This window comes from Diospyros lotus, chromosome 5, assembly GCF_014633365.1.
Source record: "Diospyros lotus cultivar Yz01 chromosome 5, ASM1463336v1, whole genome shotgun sequence".
NCBI lineage: Eukaryota > Viridiplantae > Streptophyta > Magnoliopsida > Ericales > Ebenaceae > Diospyros > Diospyros lotus.
In genome coordinates, this window is record NC_068342.1 from 5,192,831 (window position 1) to 5,211,087 (window position 18,257).

Consider the following 18,257-nt stretch of genomic DNA (forward strand, 5'->3'; position numbering starts at 1 on the left):
TTGCAAAGATGACAAAGACACAAGCTCAAAGCTACGTTGTTTTAAAGAGATAGACATTCATCATTTTCAATTACGTTGCTTATGTAATTGAATCTGTGATAGAAAATGAACCTTTTCGATGTGATTAAAACCTTTCGAATCCGAGGATTTGGTGGCTTTGAACAAATTTGAACCCCTAACTTATATATACGCAAAAACATAAAACAATCAAATTCATAAATACACAAAAAACATAGAACCTCCTCGTCATGGGGTTTGGTTAAACATTTCCTTAACTCTAGAGTTAGAAAAATAAAAAACTTCTCTAACTCTAGAAATATGGAGAAAGCAAACATCTTGAACTCTAAAATTAGGGAGAACGCCGACTTCCCGAACCCAAAAGTTAGGAATGCATCAATTTTATTTTTTTTTTTATTTTTAGAGTGCAAGAAGATAAGCTACTTTCGACACTAATTATTCGAAAAAAGCTAAAAAAAATGTCCTAAAATGGCGTACCTCAACGAGCAACAAGAGTTCATTTTTGACCGATTCCCGCAAATGTTTTTCCAAATTATTCTCTTCCTCATCAGACTCCTCCCACATCGTCACTATTTGAGTGTAATCATCCAAATCTATGGCATAACTCACTCCGACATGAAATAAAAAAAAAAATAAAGAAATTGGGAAATGAATGGAGAAATTGGCTATGATGGGTGCTAAGAGTAAGAATATTATAAGTATAAGAAGTATAAGGCAATAGTATATTTAGAACAATAAAGGGTTAAAATGAGTTTTAAGGGTATTTTAGACGTATTTAATTTTATTAGAAAGTTGTTGTGGAGAAAAAAAAAAATGTTGCTGCAAATATAATTTCTCTAGTTTTAAGGGTGAAGTGGGAAGTAAGTAATAGTCGAGGGGACGGAAGTGTAATTAACTCAAATTGTTAGCATGAACACTTCGGAACGGAAACCAAAATCGTTTCGTAGAAACGAATAAACGTCGAAAAAATTGGGGAAAAGGAGGCGGGTTTCGTCTCGGTCTGCTTGTAGAGTGAGAGAGAGAGAGACAGACAGACAGACAGACAGAGAACGAAGTGGAAGGCTCGTCTGGTTTGGTCGTCGAAATTGGCACTTCCACGCTCGCAAATCAATCCCAGCCTTTCTCACCGAAGCAACCGCCTCTCTGAATCTACAGAGGGAGGTAGGGAGAGAGAGACAAGCCCAGAAGGGTGAAAGAGTGAAGAAGCGTACGGAATTGGAATAGAATCCACATTCAGGTTGGTACATAGGTTTCGCTTATCTGATCTCATTATTGCAATGATAGAAAACGGTAGGGCTTACTATCCGAGTGCTAGTTTTTCTTTTGGGGCTAGGGAAGATGAGTGTACGCAGGCCTTGTTTGGCCACATTCGTCCCTTTTCCATTGCTCGCTTCAGTAGTTACAGAAGATGTTCTCGCTCTGGCACTGTTATTGTCTGTGGTGTATAACGGCGGTTGGGTTTTCTCTACTTATCCTGCTTCTAACTTACTCCAGAATTTCCAAATAAGCCCCTCTTTGAGAGGCCTGCAGTATGACCCATAGTTGTGTACAGTGATGTTCTTTGGGTCCGTCCATTTGCCTTTTTTCCTGTAACTCAAGTCTCATGGATTAAAGGGTTCTCTAATTTTCTTTGGAAGTTTCTCAAAATTGGCCAAGTTCAACTTCAGTTTTTTAAGAATCTTCTGGCACCAAATGTGTCAGTGAATATGCTTGAGCTGACTTCTGTCCCTTATTAATATTTCAATATCCATTTGTTTCTTACGTTTTCCTCTTATTTTTAATGTTGTTTTCCATCGGTTCGGCCTAATACAGTGGCTCAGCTTGCAATTATGGTCCTTGCCTCAAAAAGTTGGAAGTTTTATTTTGAGGGTATTATGTGATTACTTTTTAAACTATAGTAAACATTCTTTGTTCAAATTGTAGTTTGTATATACATATGTTTGGTGTTGGTACTTGCTGTCACTGTACACCAATTGTTGTTAAACTTACTTCATGATAGTGAGTTTAATGTCAAATTTCATTTAAGAAGCACTGATACGGATTTGAATACGGGATATTTTGATTTGGAAAAAGAAATGAGGATGTGGATAAAGCTGAAGGGCTGTGAAAAATTAATATTTCTTTATATTACAAAATTTTGAAAGTATTGAAAAATCCTAATAATTCCTCATGATTCATGAAGAAAATTCAATCCACAAATAATGAATGTATAATATATTGAATGAATAAAACAGAGGGGAAAAAAAAGAAAAACTTAAAATGGATTATCATCCTCCAAACATGAAGGAGGAGGGAGCTGTAGTTTCTCTTTGAGTGTTCAGAGTGAGTGTTTGGAAGAGAGAAATTAGGGCTTATGATTTTTATTTTTGCTCATTTAACCCTAGACTTATGAAACAATTGTGCATCATCATCATCATCAAATGCACTATATCTTAACCAAGTTAGGGTTGGTGATACAATTTTCATAGTGTCAATTGATTTTTAAAAGTTAGATTGACAATACAACCCATGCAAAAGAACGTGGCAAAGTTTTACAACGGATGCACTTCCTGATGTTACCTTCTATTAAGGGAATGATGAAATAAAATTCCAAACACCACCTTCTTATGAAAAGTTTCATGAGATGGCGGTAAATGAAAATAGTTGATATGATTGTTTACATCACGTAGTTGATATTGTGAAATTAAGCTATACAACATGGAATGCCACTGTTATGCAACAATTGTACATATAGTCAAAATAAGTTTTACAAATTTCTTTACCCATGGCCGTGTCCATAAAATTGTTTGATTGCCTTACATGCATGTTCTCTATGGTCCTAACATTATAAGGCCTAGAATTACTTGCAGCAAAATTGATACCCATACAAACACTCTATTCTTGGATGGTATATTGATGGAGATCATCATTATCATCAACTTCATCTTATCTAAGCAAGTTAGGGTTGTTGGAAAGCATTCATAATGTCAATTGACTTCTAAAATTCACATTGACTATACAAATCCATACAAAAAGAACTGTGTGGCAAAACTTTACGCCAAATGTCCTTCTTGATGCAACCCCCTAGCAAGGGAATGATAAGATAAAGTTTCAACACCACCTTCATATAGGAAAGTTTCATCAATTGGTAGTGAATGGAGATAATTGATATAGTATTGTTCCATCACATAGTTGATAATATATTGATGGACAATTCAATTATTCCACTGTCATACTGTTCTTTTGCAATGGGAAAAAAGATGCTCCCTTTTGTCCCACTTAATTCTTTTGCATTGCTTTAATTGTTTGGTTGGATGATTATTCTTTCTAAAGCCAAATTAGGAAAATGTTAAATATTTTCATTTTGCTCTGTATCTTTTGAAGTTTCACTTCAATTAATACGCAACACTTAAGTTGCTTTATTATGTTGACGAAGATTGATCTGACTATGGTTATTTTCCTTTAGTAGGGCTCAACATGCGGAACCGTGTATATTGTCACTGAAACAAAGACACATGTTTGACATTATTTGAGGATGGATGTTGAAGTTACTGAATCTGAGGGGAATAATGGGGAGAATCATAGGAAGGTGAATATTTCAGCTATTATGGGTGAGAGACAAAGTCTGGCTGCAAATTCTGGTGACAAAGAAGCTCCCAATAGGGATGATGAGGGGAAGACGAAGCCATATGTTGGCATGGAGTTTGAGTCTGAAGAAACCGCCAAGACTTTTTATGATGAATATGCCAGGCGTGTTGGTTTTAGTACCCATATTGGTCAGTACAGCCGTACCAAGCCTGATGGGCCAATTGTTACATGGGATTTTGTGTGTTCTAGAGAGGTTTTCAAAAGGAAAAATGTTGAGAGTTGCAATGCTATGCTAAGGATAGAGAGAAAGGATCCAGATAGTTGGGTCATTACAAAGTTTGTGGAGGATCATAACCATTCAACAGTTAGTCCCAGCAAGGTCCATTACCTTCGACCTAGAAGGCATTTTGCTGGTGCTACAAAGAATGTTGAAGCGCTTGATGCCCCAAGTGATGTTTTTGTCTCAATGGAAGGAAACCATGTATCTTATGATCCTAAATATGGAGTTAGGGGTTCCTCTCCTGTAGAAGCAGATCGTCCAGGGAGGAATTTTGGTCCCTTAAATTATACTCAACCCCCCTGTATCAGAAGGAGAACCCTTGGAAGAGATGCTCAGAATCTGCTCAACTATTTCAAGAAGATGCAGACTGAAAACCCTGGTTTTTATTATGCAATACAACTTGATGAGGACAACCGCATGACTAATGTTTTTTGGGCTGATGCAAGATCAAGGATTGCTTATAGTTACTTTGGTGATGCAGTAATTTTTGACACAATGTATAGACCAAATCAGTTTCAAGTTCCATTTGCTCCTTTCACTGGTGTAAATCATCATGGCCAGATGGTTCTGTTTGGCTGTGCATTACTTGTAGATGAGTCTGAGTCTTCCTTCACTTGGCTATTCAGGACATGGTTATCAGCAATGAATGATTGTGCACCTGTTTCAATAACCACTGACCAAGATAGAGCCATTAAGGCAGCGGTTAATGAGGTTTTCCCAGGAACACGCCATTGCATTTGCAAGTGGCACATCTTGAGAGAAGGCCGGGAAAGATTGGCTCATATATATCTTGCTCACCCTTCTTTGTATGGGGAACTGTACAACTGCATCAACTTTTCTGAGACAATTGAGGATTTTGAGTCATCATGGGGCTCCCTTCTCGATCGATATGATCTTCAAAAAAATGAGTGGCTTCAAGCTGTCTATAATGCTCGGCAGCAGTGGGCTCCAGTTTACTTCCGTGGCACTTTCTTTGCTGCACTTTCATCAAATCAAGGATTTAACTCCTTCTTTGATGGCTATGTGAATCAGCAAACCACCATACCAATGTTTTTCAAGCAGTATGAAAGAGCTTTAGAAAATTCATTAGAAAGAGAGATAGAGGCCGATTATGAAACGATCTGCACCACACCTGTGTTGAAGACACCGTCACCTATGGAACAACAAGCATCAAACCTTTATACCAAGAAAGTTTTTGCCAAGTTTCAGGACGAACTTGTTGAAACTTTTGTCTATACTGCAAATAAGATGGAGGGTGATGGAATAATTAGCAAATTTCGGGTTGCAAAATATGAGCATGATGACAAAGCGTACATGGTCACGTCGAATATTTCTGAGCTGAAAGCAAGTTGCAGTTGCCAGATGTTTGAGTACTCAGGCATCCTTTGCAGACACATATTAACTGTCTTCACCGTGACAAATGTTCTAACCCTTCCATCCCACTACATATTAAAAAGATGGACACAGAATGCTAGAGCTGGCCTTGGATCAGAGGAATTGCATGCACATAATCTAGGTCTTGGGTCTCTGGCTGCACGCTTCAATAATCTGAGTAGGGAAGCCATTAAATACGCAGAGGAAGGGGCAATTGCTGCAGAAACCTATAATGCAGCAATGAATGCTCTTAAAGAGGGTGCAAGGAAGGTTGCTGCTGTGAAGAAAAATGTTGCTAAAGTTACACCTAGGACCTCTCATAGTAGTGGAAGTTCTCAGGAAGATAGCAACAAGAGGACACCTATATTGACTTCTGATATGAGTCCTTCGTTATGGCCTTGGCAAGATGCTGTGCCACATCGCTTTAATCTTAATGATGTTGGAGTTCCTGTTGCGGATTTAAATCAGCCAAGCATGGTTTCTATTCCTGTCAATCGTGATGGTGTCCTTCCTGATAATACAGTATGAAATGTTTTCTGTTGTGTGCTCTATGATGCAGCTAAAAAACAAAATTTCTTATTTTGCAAGCATCTGTGACGAAAGTCAAGAAATTCAATGATTGCTTTTAATACCATCCATTTTATACAGGTGGTTCTCACTTGTTTCAAGTCCATGACCTGGGTCATTGAAAATAAAAATTCCACCCCAGCCAGTAAAATAGCTGTAATTAACCTGAAGGTATGCAAGTCTTTTGACCTTTATTTTGTGTTTGTGAATAAATTGGATGAGTTAACCAAACTACTGCTAGTTTTTTATGTTTTAAGTTGCAATTCTTTTTTCTTAAGTTTGATGGTACATTCATGATTCATCTAAGAGAAAGGGAAATCTCATTGATGCAGTGAAGAAGATTTGGATCCCTGCAAAGATTATAAATGATCGTTGGCTTTAAGTTCTTAGGAATAATTTGAGTGATGTATTTGAATGATGCTGCATAATTGTTCATTTTGTGCTTTTTGTTGACTTTAGTGGTATTATTTAGGATCTATGAGGCATTTGCATCAGTTAGAAAGAGGTTTAGATGCTTTATATGAGATTGATGTTTTCTTAAGCTAACAACTAGGCTATATTTATGTAAAATGAATCCATATGAACAACATCAAGATCTGATTGACAGATCTTTGCTCTCTCTTTTCTTCATCCTCCTCTTCCCCTTTATTCTTTTCTTAGTTGGCTCCTTTTTTCTCCTCTCTATATGTCACATGGTTTTGTTTACGTTTCTTCTTTACTCTTCATTGCTTCCTTTTTGTATATCTCTATTGTTCCTTTCCTCACCTCTTAACTACCATTGACTTTCTTGCTATCTGTGTCTCTTTCTTTATCTTTTTCTTCTATTTGATTATGCTATGTTACTCTTTATCATCTTTTTTATATCTCTCATTCAGAAAACAAAGATAAAAGTTTTTATTGGGGAGGAGTTCTTAGCCTAATTGCGGATTTTAAAAATCCAAGATGAGCAATTCTACCTTAATCTGATTTAATTGGAAGATCCTCTGACTACTACAGAACCCATTGACTTGACTAGTAGATCATTTATTTGATACAATTGTTATGAACTATGAACCATATGAGGGTAATTTTAAGAAACTTTATGTGATACAAGTCATGTTAGAGAGAAACTTCTGATCTGGTGACAGTCTCATTCCACTGATGGCTGAGATTAGAGACTAAAAGCAAAAGAGGTTAATTTACCCTTTACATAATATTTATTTAATATAACAGTGCCATTTTTAGTCATTTTACACATCTACAACACAATAGTGAAATATTGACCAAACACTTATCACTTGATTTCAATATTAATAAGAACAGCACCACACTCAGTCACTAAACACTACTTTTATCAGCATTGCTTTTACAGCACAGCACAATAAAGCACCACACAACAATACCAATTAGGATCTAAATCAAGATGGTTAGTTTTTGACTTTTGAGCATGGGAATTGCATTAATGTTCCCTTGAAACTGATCCAAGTTGATCAAGTTTGGTTATATTATTGCATTAATGATCAAGTTTGGTTATAGAAACAACTAAACTAAATCTAAAAAAAAACACACACACACACACACACACAAATCAATCAGTACAAATCATGCCAACCCTCTGACAAATCACAATTCTTAGCTTAAGTTATCATAATCCTACAAATTGAGGCTGCTAATTCATGTGTCAACCCCCCCCCCCCCCTCCCCCCGGCCCTCTCCTAAGTTGAGGGGAAGATGCCTCACCCTCTCAGCTTGTCTAAGATTATATGAAAAATTTATTTGCAACACACTTGGCTGATATAATCTCAATTATTAGTTGAAGTTATCATAATCCTGAGGCTGTTAATTCATATATGTCAACCCTTCCCCTTAAGTTGAGGGGAAGATGCCTCAGCCTCACTCTCTCTGCTTGTCCAAGATTATATGAAAAAATTATTTGCAACACATTTGGTTCGTGTATCAGCTACTGGTTTTTCCTGTCTTCACATATGGAGTGCAAATTATTCCTTTATCCAACTTTTTCTGGATGAAATGCCTATCAATTCTGTTTTGTTCAATCATACTGAACTGGGTTGCAAGCAATACTTATAGCTGTTTTTTGCTTCCTTGTGTACTTGCTGTGATAGTTGCTCGAGCTGGCTTAGCCACATTTAGGAGTTTATAAGTTGAAGTATTTTGAGTTTTTGTTTAGGAGTTGGCTTAGCCATATTTTGGGTTGCTGGTTTTTGTTTTGGTTACCTATTGTATATGGTAAGTGTTGCAATGAATTTTATTAGATTTTGCAATAATATGGCTGGGGATATGCTTGACTCTTTCTTTTTCTCTTGATAACTCTCTTTCTTGATTCCTTGATCATCTTCCCTTTTCCTCTTTATATCTTGTTCTCCACTGGTTCTTCCTCCCTGCAGCTAATTTATCCTTCACTGTGATTCATCAACAGGGCCACTCCATAGAAATGATCTCGCCAATATATATATATATATATTTGCCTCATCTTTTTGTTTCTATAGAACCTACATGTTTTTTCAAGTATGGATGTAATAAAATGTAGTAATAAAGTGCTGTAGCTATTTCCTTCCGGTAGTTTGCAAAGGGATTTCACTTTTTTACTTTTCTTGTTTCAACTAAAGCTGCAAGATTATGGTAAGAGTCCTTCAGGAGAAAAAGAAGTGCAGTTTAGACTTACCAGGGTTACACTGGAGCCTATGTTGAAATCCATGGCTTACATCAATCAGCAGCTGTCAACACCTGCTAACAGGGTCGCTGTTATCAATCTAAAGGTACGGTCTTCAGGTTGTGTACTTCATATTTTTCTAGTTTTTTATAAACTTATATTCTATCAAGTATGACCTGCTCAGTTTATCTGATGCTACCTCTGACTTTTGGTTTTTCCTGGTACATTATTATTCTATGTTATAAGTAGGGGTGTGGACAGTTCGGTTTGGCCAGTTTTTGACATTTTTAATACACCAAACTGTTTGTGCGGTTTTTCTATCAAACCAGACCGCGCAGTCTGGTTTGGTGAGTAGAAACCGCACCGAACCACACCGCATTTTGCGGTACGGTTTGGTGTGGTTTCCGCGGTTTGTTCAAAACATTCAAAATATTAATTCACTCATTTTTGTAGTGCAATTTTCATGGTTTAATAAATTATTTTATCAACTATTTAATTTATAAATCAAAATAAATAAAATAATCTTTTATTTATACAATCTGTAAACAGATTGTTTATACAAATAGTTTGTTTTTACAAACAGTTGTAAAAACAATTTGTTTCATTATTTATATATAAACAGAACAGATTGTTTACAATCTGTTTTATCAGATCTATTTTTCTGGTTTGAGAATAAATTGTTTTATAATTTTTTTATTATTATATTATATTCGGGCGGTTCGGTTTTAAACCAAACCGAGAAATCCTCAAACCGCAAACCGCACGGTTTGAGGATTTCTCAAACTGTGTCGGACCGTTCATCTCAAAAAACCACGTCGTGCGGTGCAGTTTGGTTCAGTCGGTTTCCACGGTTTGCCGGTTTTTTTGAACACCCCTAGTTATAAGTTGTTCAACCTCAAAATCTTGAGATCAGCTAAGGTCCTGACCCTTTGTTATATGCACTGCTGTTTGTTGTACACATTGGTTGTGTGTTACAACAAGATGCTGCTAGCACTTAACAAATAATGTAAAATCTTCAAACTGTAATTGCAGTTGTTTCTTGATTTTATTTCTTCTCTTGTTTTCTATCATGCGACAAGAGGAAGGCAGACCGTGTTAGTCATTTATTCTTCATTGTCTCTTCTTGTAACTTAAAAACAAGAGCTATTCGGGGTGTTGGTTGTTTTTCAGGTCTGGCAACTGCTACATGACAGGGAATAATAGTTAACTATGTTCCTTTATTTGGCAGAATTATCTGTTAGCAAGAAAAATAAGATATCCATCACAAAATATTAGCATGTTCTATTGGTAGATGCCTTATACAAGGAGAGATGATTTGTGTAATCCTCTAAACTTCTGTCAAGTATCCTGAAGGTTTTTCTTTTCGTCTTGGGGGGGGGGGGGGGGTTTGTTCAGTCCAAATTTAAAGAAAGGATATGCTTCTAGCTGGGAATAAGAAATTCACCTTCACAAGGTGATACCATGGATGGTTTAAGAACTATATCTGAACCTTCTGAAAATGATCTATCTGATATGATATGTTTAATTTGTAACTGGTTCTTTGAATTTTTATACTTCCAGGAAGGGTACTTTTTCAATGGCTCCTCGCAGAAAAGTTACTCGTGTACTGAAGTTGCCTTCTTGTAATGACCATTCAGGAATTCTATGTGCAAATATTTGTCTTTTAGGCATTTCACTCTTGTGTGGGTAGATTTACCCTCACCACCTTCAAAAGGAGAAATTAAAAAAAAAAAATGTTTGACTGGCTATGAATTGTGTAATCAAAATTTTGTTATGGAATCATGGCATGACCTTCAATTGTTTAATTCACAATACCACATTTATCATGTTTCCCTGAGCTTTGCTATTAAAGCTAATGTCTTGAAAGCTTTGATATTGTTTCACGGAAAACACAGTCCTCCCATGGAGGCAATCCTGTACGATGACAGCACCTATGTATTTTCTGACTAGTGTGTTCTTTCTTGTGCTCTTCAGCTCCAAGATACAAAGACAACTACAGGAGAAACAGAGGTGAAATTTCAAGTTTCAAGAGATACACTAGGTTCAATGTTAAGATCAATGGCCTACATCCGTGAGCAACTTTAAGAATCTGTAAGCATCTGTTCCCTGATATCATTTTGATTGTTCAATGTCTTGTTATTGTACAATGCACTTCATGATTATGCAGGGGAGCTGTTTTCACAGAAGTTTAAAATCCCTATTCTTGATTTAGTTGTCATAATAAAATCAGCCAAGTTAACTATTCCTGAATAGAGCTATAAGCATTGTTAGTGTTGTTCCTTCTGGCACCCTTCAAGTTGAAGGTGCTTGACAAAGCAAGCTGTTGGCATATTATCTTCTTGTTCAAGGGGGCTTTTGAACAAAATCACATTGAGTCGAGCGAGCAACTCTTGTGGTCCTGTACCATCAGACGCTAGGTGGTGGGTTTCAACTGTTAATTTTGTATTTATTGAGGGAGAAGAATATTCTTTTTAGTTGCAATTCGTTTTATTTTCTTTCCTAGTTAAATTAATCCAATTCTTGATATATATAGGAAAGAGATGCACTGTAGAGACATTTATTGTTTGAATTTACAGGATATAGTCGTCGGTTTATGTGCTGCACTTGTAGGTTCTAAAATCAGGGCAGAATTATAGAGCATTCACCTGCACTGGAAATAATTATCATTGACTTACTATGTCCTGATTCCTTGCGACCTCATGTGATATATATATCATGGATATGACACTGAAACGATGCTCAAGCCTGGAAAGCATATTTGCTACATACCAAGTCCCAGCGCTTAAAATTTCTTGTGCTTTTATGTCTAAAAAGTATGTTGGCTAGTGGACTCAGAATCTCAGTTTCTAGTGTATGCTGTTGCAACTCTCAGGGTTGAAATAATAATATATTACATCGTGTACCCATATATAATCTTGCATGAGGGGTCAGGAATACTCTCTGGTTTCTTTTACTGCGTGAAGAAGTTTCTGAAGGAGTCTTATCACTCAAAAATGTCTTTTGTAAAAGAATGCGTTGGCATTTTAACATATGGAATGATTGCATGATTTCATTGCTTGTATTACTCATGACATTCAGTCCCAACATTTAAGGTGCTGGGGCTTGGAAATGATATTGTTTCAACTTAGCTTGGCCCTAGTATGATCCTTGTTTTTAAATTTAACATGTCAATTTATGAATTTCATCATCGCATATTAAAGCCATATAGTAATGTGATGATTAAGTAACATAGGTCATTTGGTAACAGAATATGTTTAAATTGGCTGCAGGATTATGGGCTATGGCGGGCAAAATGCATGCGGTAGCCTGGATCCCCTAAAGGCGTGCTTGCTTCAGTTTACAATCTGCTCTTGTACCATATCGATGTTCAATCAGTCACACAGTTTGGGTTAGTTGTATTTAGGCACTGTGAATACGGACTCTTCTCTAGATGGTTGGACTCCATAATTCCCATGCATGCATGCTTGTCTTGCTACAATTATTTGTACATATACATGATCAAAACCCCTAGAAACGTATCCAAGGAGCAAAGCAGAATGTGTATTTCAGCTTAGGCAAATAGTTAGGTTTCCTTGACAGTCCACGGATTGCTTGCTACTGCATATATATCTTGTACTTTGAATAGTTGCAATAAAACGGTTTTGGGTATTTTTCTTTCATCATTTTGTATTTTATTTTTGGTTGAATCCAGTATCAGTGCTTGTAGCATTATTTAGTTTGTTTGTGACTTCGGCTCCCACTACCATGAATGAATGATAACTGAGAAACCGAGCAATAAGCCTCGCTTTCTCTCACACGCACAAGTTTCATTTCTCTTTTGCTTTTAATGGCTTTACAGAAGGTATTTATAAAATTGATTTCAGAAGAGCCCTTAAGAGGGATTAGCCTTTGAACAAATGTCCTTAAATGACATGTTCTGTAGTGTATGTATGGGACTTGGGTGATTGATCATCTGCAAGTCTTTCTCTCTTAAGAATGATTTAATTATTCATATTTTTTAGACATTGACACATAAGAGGTAGTGTAACAATAAAAAAAAAAAATTGTGTAACAATAGAAAGTACACAGTAAAAACAAAGAGCAAGGTTATAACATATGAGGGGTGCTTCGCTTGCCCTTTTTTTTTCTAACCTTTTAAGTTATATAAAATTTAAAAGTTAAGTAGCGTTTAAGATGATAATGTGTTTAGATAAATATGTTTTTAAGTTATTAATTAATAGTTATATGTTTGGTTTAAAAAAATTGATAAGTTATTAAAACTTGACAAAAAGATCAAAATAGACATAGTGTTGAATAATGTAAAATTTTATAATTAGATCTTGATAAATTATATATAATTATTAAAAATATGTTAATATAATATTGTTATATATATGTATTGTTGTTTTATATATATATATATAAGCAATAGCAGTGAGAAGAGAAGCACAGATGGAGGAGATAAAGATAGGGACGGCAACGACAGCAACCAATGAGGCGATGGGGGCAATGATAGATGGAGGTCAATGGGGGTGATGGCTAACGGGAAGCGGCAAGTGGGAGTGACGGTTAGAAAAATTGGAGCGATGGGTAACGGGAGGCAGAGGTTGAAGAAGAAGGTCATGGTTAAAAATTAGCAAAAAAAGATAAGAGTAAAATAATAAAATTATTACTCAATACAGTTCATAAATTAGTAGCGTTTTGCAAAAATTCCCTTATTAGCTTTTGCAAAATACTGTGGTTGTGGTAGTAACGTTCCAAGTTACTTAACTTAGATGTTGGTGCATTCAAATATTTCACTAACTTTTACTTAATAACTTATAAGTTATTGATACAACTCATAATCAGTCAAACCAGTAAGGCTGACACCCTCTCAATGCCATATCAAAATGAAAGGGGTAAGGGGTATAATACACTTTGAAGGTATGGCAAAGGGATATAATACACTTTGAAGGTGAGGGCACCGGTACCTTAACACACCTTAAAATTGTCAGCCTCTTTTAAGTGTACAGTGAGTACAAAATGTTAAATTGACTCTACAAATTCTAGTTTCATGTGGTACAACGGGACTTGGGCTAGGCTTAACAAGAGTCTAATTTAGTTACTATTTCCATTTTTTTTTTCATATATTTAGTCTTGTCTATTAAAATAAAAAAATTATATATATTAGGTAAATTGATTATACATTTTTTAAATTTTGTCTGTTCAAGTTGGACACTTGTTACGTTTTAAAATTGATTCAATTACTAATTTTTTTAAAAATTAGTCACGACGGTTCTTTTCTTTCTAACGACATTAGATAAGTTAATCATATATTCCTAAACTTTGAATATTTGACTTCAACACTTCATGAACTTTGAGCTTTGGATCTAACTATATATCAATTAAACTTTTATTTTTTTTACTAATCAATCTTGGCTTTTTTTAAAAAAAATTTTAGAGATTGATTTGACAAAAAATTAAAAATTCACTTAGTTTCGAACCGAAAACTCAAAATTTAAAAGAAATACAATCAATTCACTTAAAACTCGTTAGAAATTGAGGTTTAGGAATTAATTAGAGTAATTAAAATTCATAATTTATATCTTAATCAAATAGTCAAATTAAGTTAAAAAATGGTAAGGTGAATTTATGGCTACTGAATTTTCACGTACGATCGAAAGAAGAAGAAGAAGAAGTAAGATGAGAGAGGTAGAGGCAGATAGAAAGTGTGAGATGAGAAGCATTAATCATTCAACAACGCAACCGGGTTGACTCGGCGTTTTGTCTCTTCTTCTTCAGCTCATACTGCAGTCTGCATATGCTTTATTCCTTTCTTCCTTCCAAAGCTAGCTACCTAGCTACCTGATCATATTCCATCCCTTAAATTATAATTTATTATTATTATTCCCTTCCAGCTAGCAGATTAATCTCATCGTTTATAGAATGGGGCAAGAACTAGCCGTTAATTCATCATATATATATACAAATAATCATCATTTCAATTATATATATATATATATATTCATCCCTCTTGTCATTGCCCGGCCACTGTTTCATCGGCGGTTTCAAGATTAATAACTAATTCCCAGATAGATAATGACATCAAACCCTAATTCAACATTCATTAATTATGTTTATTATAACCAGTGTTGAATAATTATATATGAAGAAGAAAATAAAAAATCTCAACCCTTCACCCACCCACCCACTCTCCATCTCTCGATCGTCTGATTCTCTTTCGGCTCCCAATTCGATCTCCTTCATCGCCTTACGTAGTTTTCAGGGCCGAAGAAGCTTTGGTTACTGCTTTCATGGGACAAGAAACGAGGTCGAGGAGACTCTGCGACGAGTACGAGGTTTCTGACGTGCTGGGAAGAGGAGGATTCTCCGTCGTAAGACGAGGGATAACAAGATCGAAATCTGAATCATCATCAACTGCCCAAACCCATGTCGCCATCAAGACCCTCCGGCGGCTGGGATCGCCGATCACGCCGCCTGCAGGCAGGAACAATCGAGTTGCGACGGCTTCTTCTTCGGGTTTTCCGGCGTGGAAGAAACAGGTTTCAGTTTCCGACGCCTTGTTGACGAATGAGATTCTGGTGATGAGGAAGATAGTGGAAGATGTGTCTCCCCACCCCAACGTCATCCATCTCTACGACGTCTGCGAGGACCCGACCGGCGTTCATCTCATCCTCGAGCTTTGTTCCGGGGGCGAGCTGTTTGACCGGATCGTGGCTCAGGAGAGGTATGTTAAGAGTATTCTGAGATTACTGATACAATAATTTGTCTGTTGAAAAATGATGTTAATTATGAATAAAATACCCAATCTAGCTAGCTACCACATGTATATATGCTCTCTTGTGTGTGTGTGTGTGTGTGTGTGTGTGTGTGTTTTGAAAGAGAGAGCCATGTTTCCCCTACAAGGTACACAGAGGTCGGGGCGGCGGCAGTGGTGAGGCAGATTGCGAGCGGGTTGGAGGCGCTCCACCGGGCTAACATTGTTCACAGAGACTTGAAGCCGGAAAATTGCTTGTTTTTGAATGAGAGTGAGGACTCTCCGCTGAAGATAATGGACTTCGGGCTGAGTTCGGTGGAGGAGTTCACGGATCCAGTAGTCGGATTATTTGGTTCCATTGATTATGTCTCGCCGGAGGCGCTTTCTCAGGGAAGAATATCGGCCAAGAGTGATATGTGGTCTTTGGGTGTCATCTTGTACATCCTCCTCTCCGGGTATACATATATATGTATATGCATCTTCCCACTTCTTTCTTAATTTGGAAAACCATATTCTTAATTGCATATATACTTAATGCTAAAAGTTCTTCCAAATAATTGGTTGCTGGTACTTTGATGGGTTAGTTTTCCAAATACAAATCAGATAATTCTACATGCAAATTTCAAATTATTATTTCTCAGGTACCCACCTTTCATGGCTCAGTCCAATCGGCAGAAGCAGCAAATGATAATGGCTGTAAGCTAACCAAACCAACTCACAGACACTTGCGATGACCAATCTTGTTGGCAGCCAGACCAGTTTCCATGGTCTGATTCTTCATTTAATCTTGCAGGGTGAGTTCAGCTTCTACGAGAAGACGTGGAAGAAGATCTCTTCTTCAGCAAAGCATCTGATTTACAGTCTCCTCGCCGTCGATCCTCACAGAAGGCCCAGTGCCCAAGAGGTTTACATATATACATCGACGGCAACAGCTTCATTGATTAATTAATTAAACCCGAGCCTTTTCAGATTCTTCTTCTTATCCATGCGCAAGCGATTCCATTAATTATATGTGTATGTTTCTGAACAGATTCTGCATCATCCATGGGTGATAGGACACTCCGCCAAGGAAGACCAGCTCGATGCGGAGATCGTCTCGCGGCTTCAGAGCTTCAACGCCAGGCGCAAGCTCCGGGCCGCCGCCATGGCCAGCATCTTGAGCGCCAGCATTTTGCTGAGAACGAAGAAGCTCAAGAGCCTGGTCGGCTCCTACGACCTCAAGCCCGAGGAGCTGGAGAATCTGAGACTCCATTTTAGGAAAATGTGAGTTCTAATTCTAATTAATCAAACCCGATCGATCGTGCTTGCACAGAACCTTCATGGACTCCGGAAATGGTTTAATCTGGGGTTTGGATTTGGGATTGGAAAAGTGCAGATGCGCGAAGGGGGATAATGCGACGCTGCCGGAGTTCGAACAGGTGCTGAGGGCGATGCAGCTGTCGTCGCTGGTGCCATTGGCGCCTCGAATCTTCGACCTGTTCGACGACAACCGGGACGGCACGGTGGACATGCGGGAAATCATCTGTGGGTTCTCCAGCCTCAAGAATTCGCAGGGAGACGACGCTCTCCGCCTCTGCTTTCAGGTTAGTTTCCTCTGAATCCACAATTTGAATTTGGTGCAAGTTCTCATCTTTATCTTCCTACAATCAAGTTTAAAAGCATCCATCGTGCTTGTTTGTGATATATATATATATATATATCAGATGTACGATACAGACCGGTCTGGATGCATCAGCAAGGAAGAAGTTGCATCCATGCTTCGGGTAAGTCATAATATATATGATATATATATATGGGTACCTCATCTAGACGTTAATACATAGTCAAGGTTTAAGAATACTGAATATATATAATTGAAAAATGTGAATGAGCATTGGCATTGGGCGCGCAGGCGCTGCCGGAAGACTGCATGGCAGTCGACATAACCGAGCCGGGAAAACTGGACGAGATATTCGATCGGATGGACATCAACAGCGACGGAAAAGTAACGTTCGACGAATTCAAAGCTGCCATGCAAGTTGATAGCTCTCTCCAGGACGTTGTCCTCTCCTCCCTTCGCCCTCTTTCATAATTAAAACAACATTAACTGCTTTCATTATTCCAAAATTATTTACTTCTCTCCAGACATTTTTCTATAGATTGCGATCATCTGATTATCTCTCCTCTCTGTCCGTCGGATTTATAACAAAATTCATCGGAATTATACATATGGTACATACATGCAGGGCAGGAGACACTCTTTAATCGTTGATCACAAATAATTATTATTTTTAACAATAGATAGATAGATAGATAGTGATACAATATTCTCTAAATCATTCGAGCAAAAGCAGTCAATAATACATTCTCGTTGTCTTTTTAATGCAGTAAAAGTATTTGTATTCATTGAACTATGACTTTTTGGTAAGATTAAGATTATTATTATGTATTCTAAACCCTAATCCAAAACTACTTATTAAATGGGTGCAATTTAAAAATTGTTTGAACTTATGAAATTCTTTTGCGTGACAACTATTCTAAAGACTAAATGATATATAAAAATTTTGTTATGATCAATCCCACAGTAATACTATGTATATTAAGGATATATTATATATGTATATTATTTAATTTTATCAACTCAAAATATAAGCCCGGTTGGGTGATGCCCGGCCCGAATCAATACATTGAGTAAGTCCAATGCGTGAGCCTAACTAATTATTACAGGGATATGGAAAATTAAGGAAATTCAATGTAATTTTAAAGATGGGAGTTAAAAGTAGGCATGTCTCAAGAATTGGGGTTGGGCCAGGCCCATGCTGCACGGCCCATTTATGCTCATAGTTTTGTAGCCCATTTACCTTTTTACAAGAATGAAATAATTTGATATTAAACGTAATAACCTGTGACAGCGCCAGCAGACAGCACAGCAGTTGAGGAATTCTCCTCTGCTCGCTGGACTCGGAATTTCAACTTTGTAAGGGTCCGGCCATTGCATGTTGCCGGGCATTGTGACACGTGGATGTCGTCGTGTCAGCCCACAGGAAGGAACGTCACGTGTCACATTTTCGAGGGGATGCCCACAG

General features: G+C 37.2%; 2 protein-coding genes across 3 annotated transcripts; both read left to right on the forward strand.

Moving 5' to 3' along the window:
- The first annotated feature begins 964 nt into the window (after positions 1-964).
- LOC127801970 (protein FAR1-RELATED SEQUENCE 3-like) lies at positions 965-12,118 on the forward strand. 2 transcript variants are annotated; one of them, XM_052337551.1, is made up of 6 exons: positions 965-1,255; positions 3,464-5,761; positions 5,888-5,977; positions 8,413-8,562; positions 10,431-10,547; positions 11,726-12,118. In XM_052337551.1, the coding sequence occupies exons 2-5, from the start codon at positions 3,533-3,535 to the stop codon at positions 10,539-10,541; spliced, it is 2,580 nt and encodes an 859-aa protein (XP_052193511.1). In that variant the 5' UTR covers positions 965-1,255; positions 3,464-3,532; the 3' UTR covers positions 10,542-10,547; positions 11,726-12,118. The 2 variants fall into 2 exon arrangements, with proteins under 2 accessions (XP_052193511.1, XP_052193510.1); XM_052337550.1 differs by having other exon boundaries at positions 3,467-5,761.
- A 2,472-nt stretch (positions 12,119-14,590) lies between these two features.
- On the forward strand, positions 14,591-17,675 carry LOC127802527 (calcium and calcium/calmodulin-dependent serine/threonine-protein kinase-like). The gene is made up of 8 exons (XM_052338373.1): positions 14,591-15,162; positions 15,342-15,647; positions 15,834-15,888; positions 15,986-16,096; positions 16,223-16,455; positions 16,568-16,775; positions 16,896-16,955; positions 17,084-17,675. The coding sequence occupies exons 1-8, from the start codon at positions 14,729-14,731 to the stop codon at positions 17,261-17,263; spliced, it is 1,587 nt and encodes a 528-aa protein (XP_052194333.1). The 5' UTR covers positions 14,591-14,728; the 3' UTR covers positions 17,264-17,675.
- The last annotated feature ends 582 nt before the right edge of the window (positions 17,676-18,257 follow it).

Bases quoted from the DNA above. Each gene is read 5' to 3' on its own strand.
- LOC127801970 (XM_052337551.1), top strand. From the start codon at position 3,533: ATGGATGTTGAAGTTACTGAATCTGAGGGGAATAATGGGGAGAATCAT. The intron at 5,762-5,887 runs GTATGAAATGTT...CATTTTATACAG, and splicing joins GTGTCCTTCCTGATAATACA to GTGGTTCTCACTTGTTTCAA. The intron at 5,978-8,412 runs GTATGCAAGTCT...TTTCAACTAAAG, and splicing joins TAGCTGTAATTAACCTGAAG to CTGCAAGATTATGGTAAGAG.
- LOC127802527 (XM_052338373.1), top strand. From the start codon at position 14,729: ATGGGACAAGAAACGAGGTCGAGGAGACTCTGCGACGAGTACGAGGTT. The intron at 16,097-16,222 runs GTTTACATATAT...GTTTCTGAACAG, and splicing joins GAAGGCCCAGTGCCCAAGAG to ATTCTGCATCATCCATGGGT. The intron at 16,776-16,895 runs GTTAGTTTCCTC...TATATATATCAG, and splicing joins CTCTCCGCCTCTGCTTTCAG to ATGTACGATACAGACCGGTC.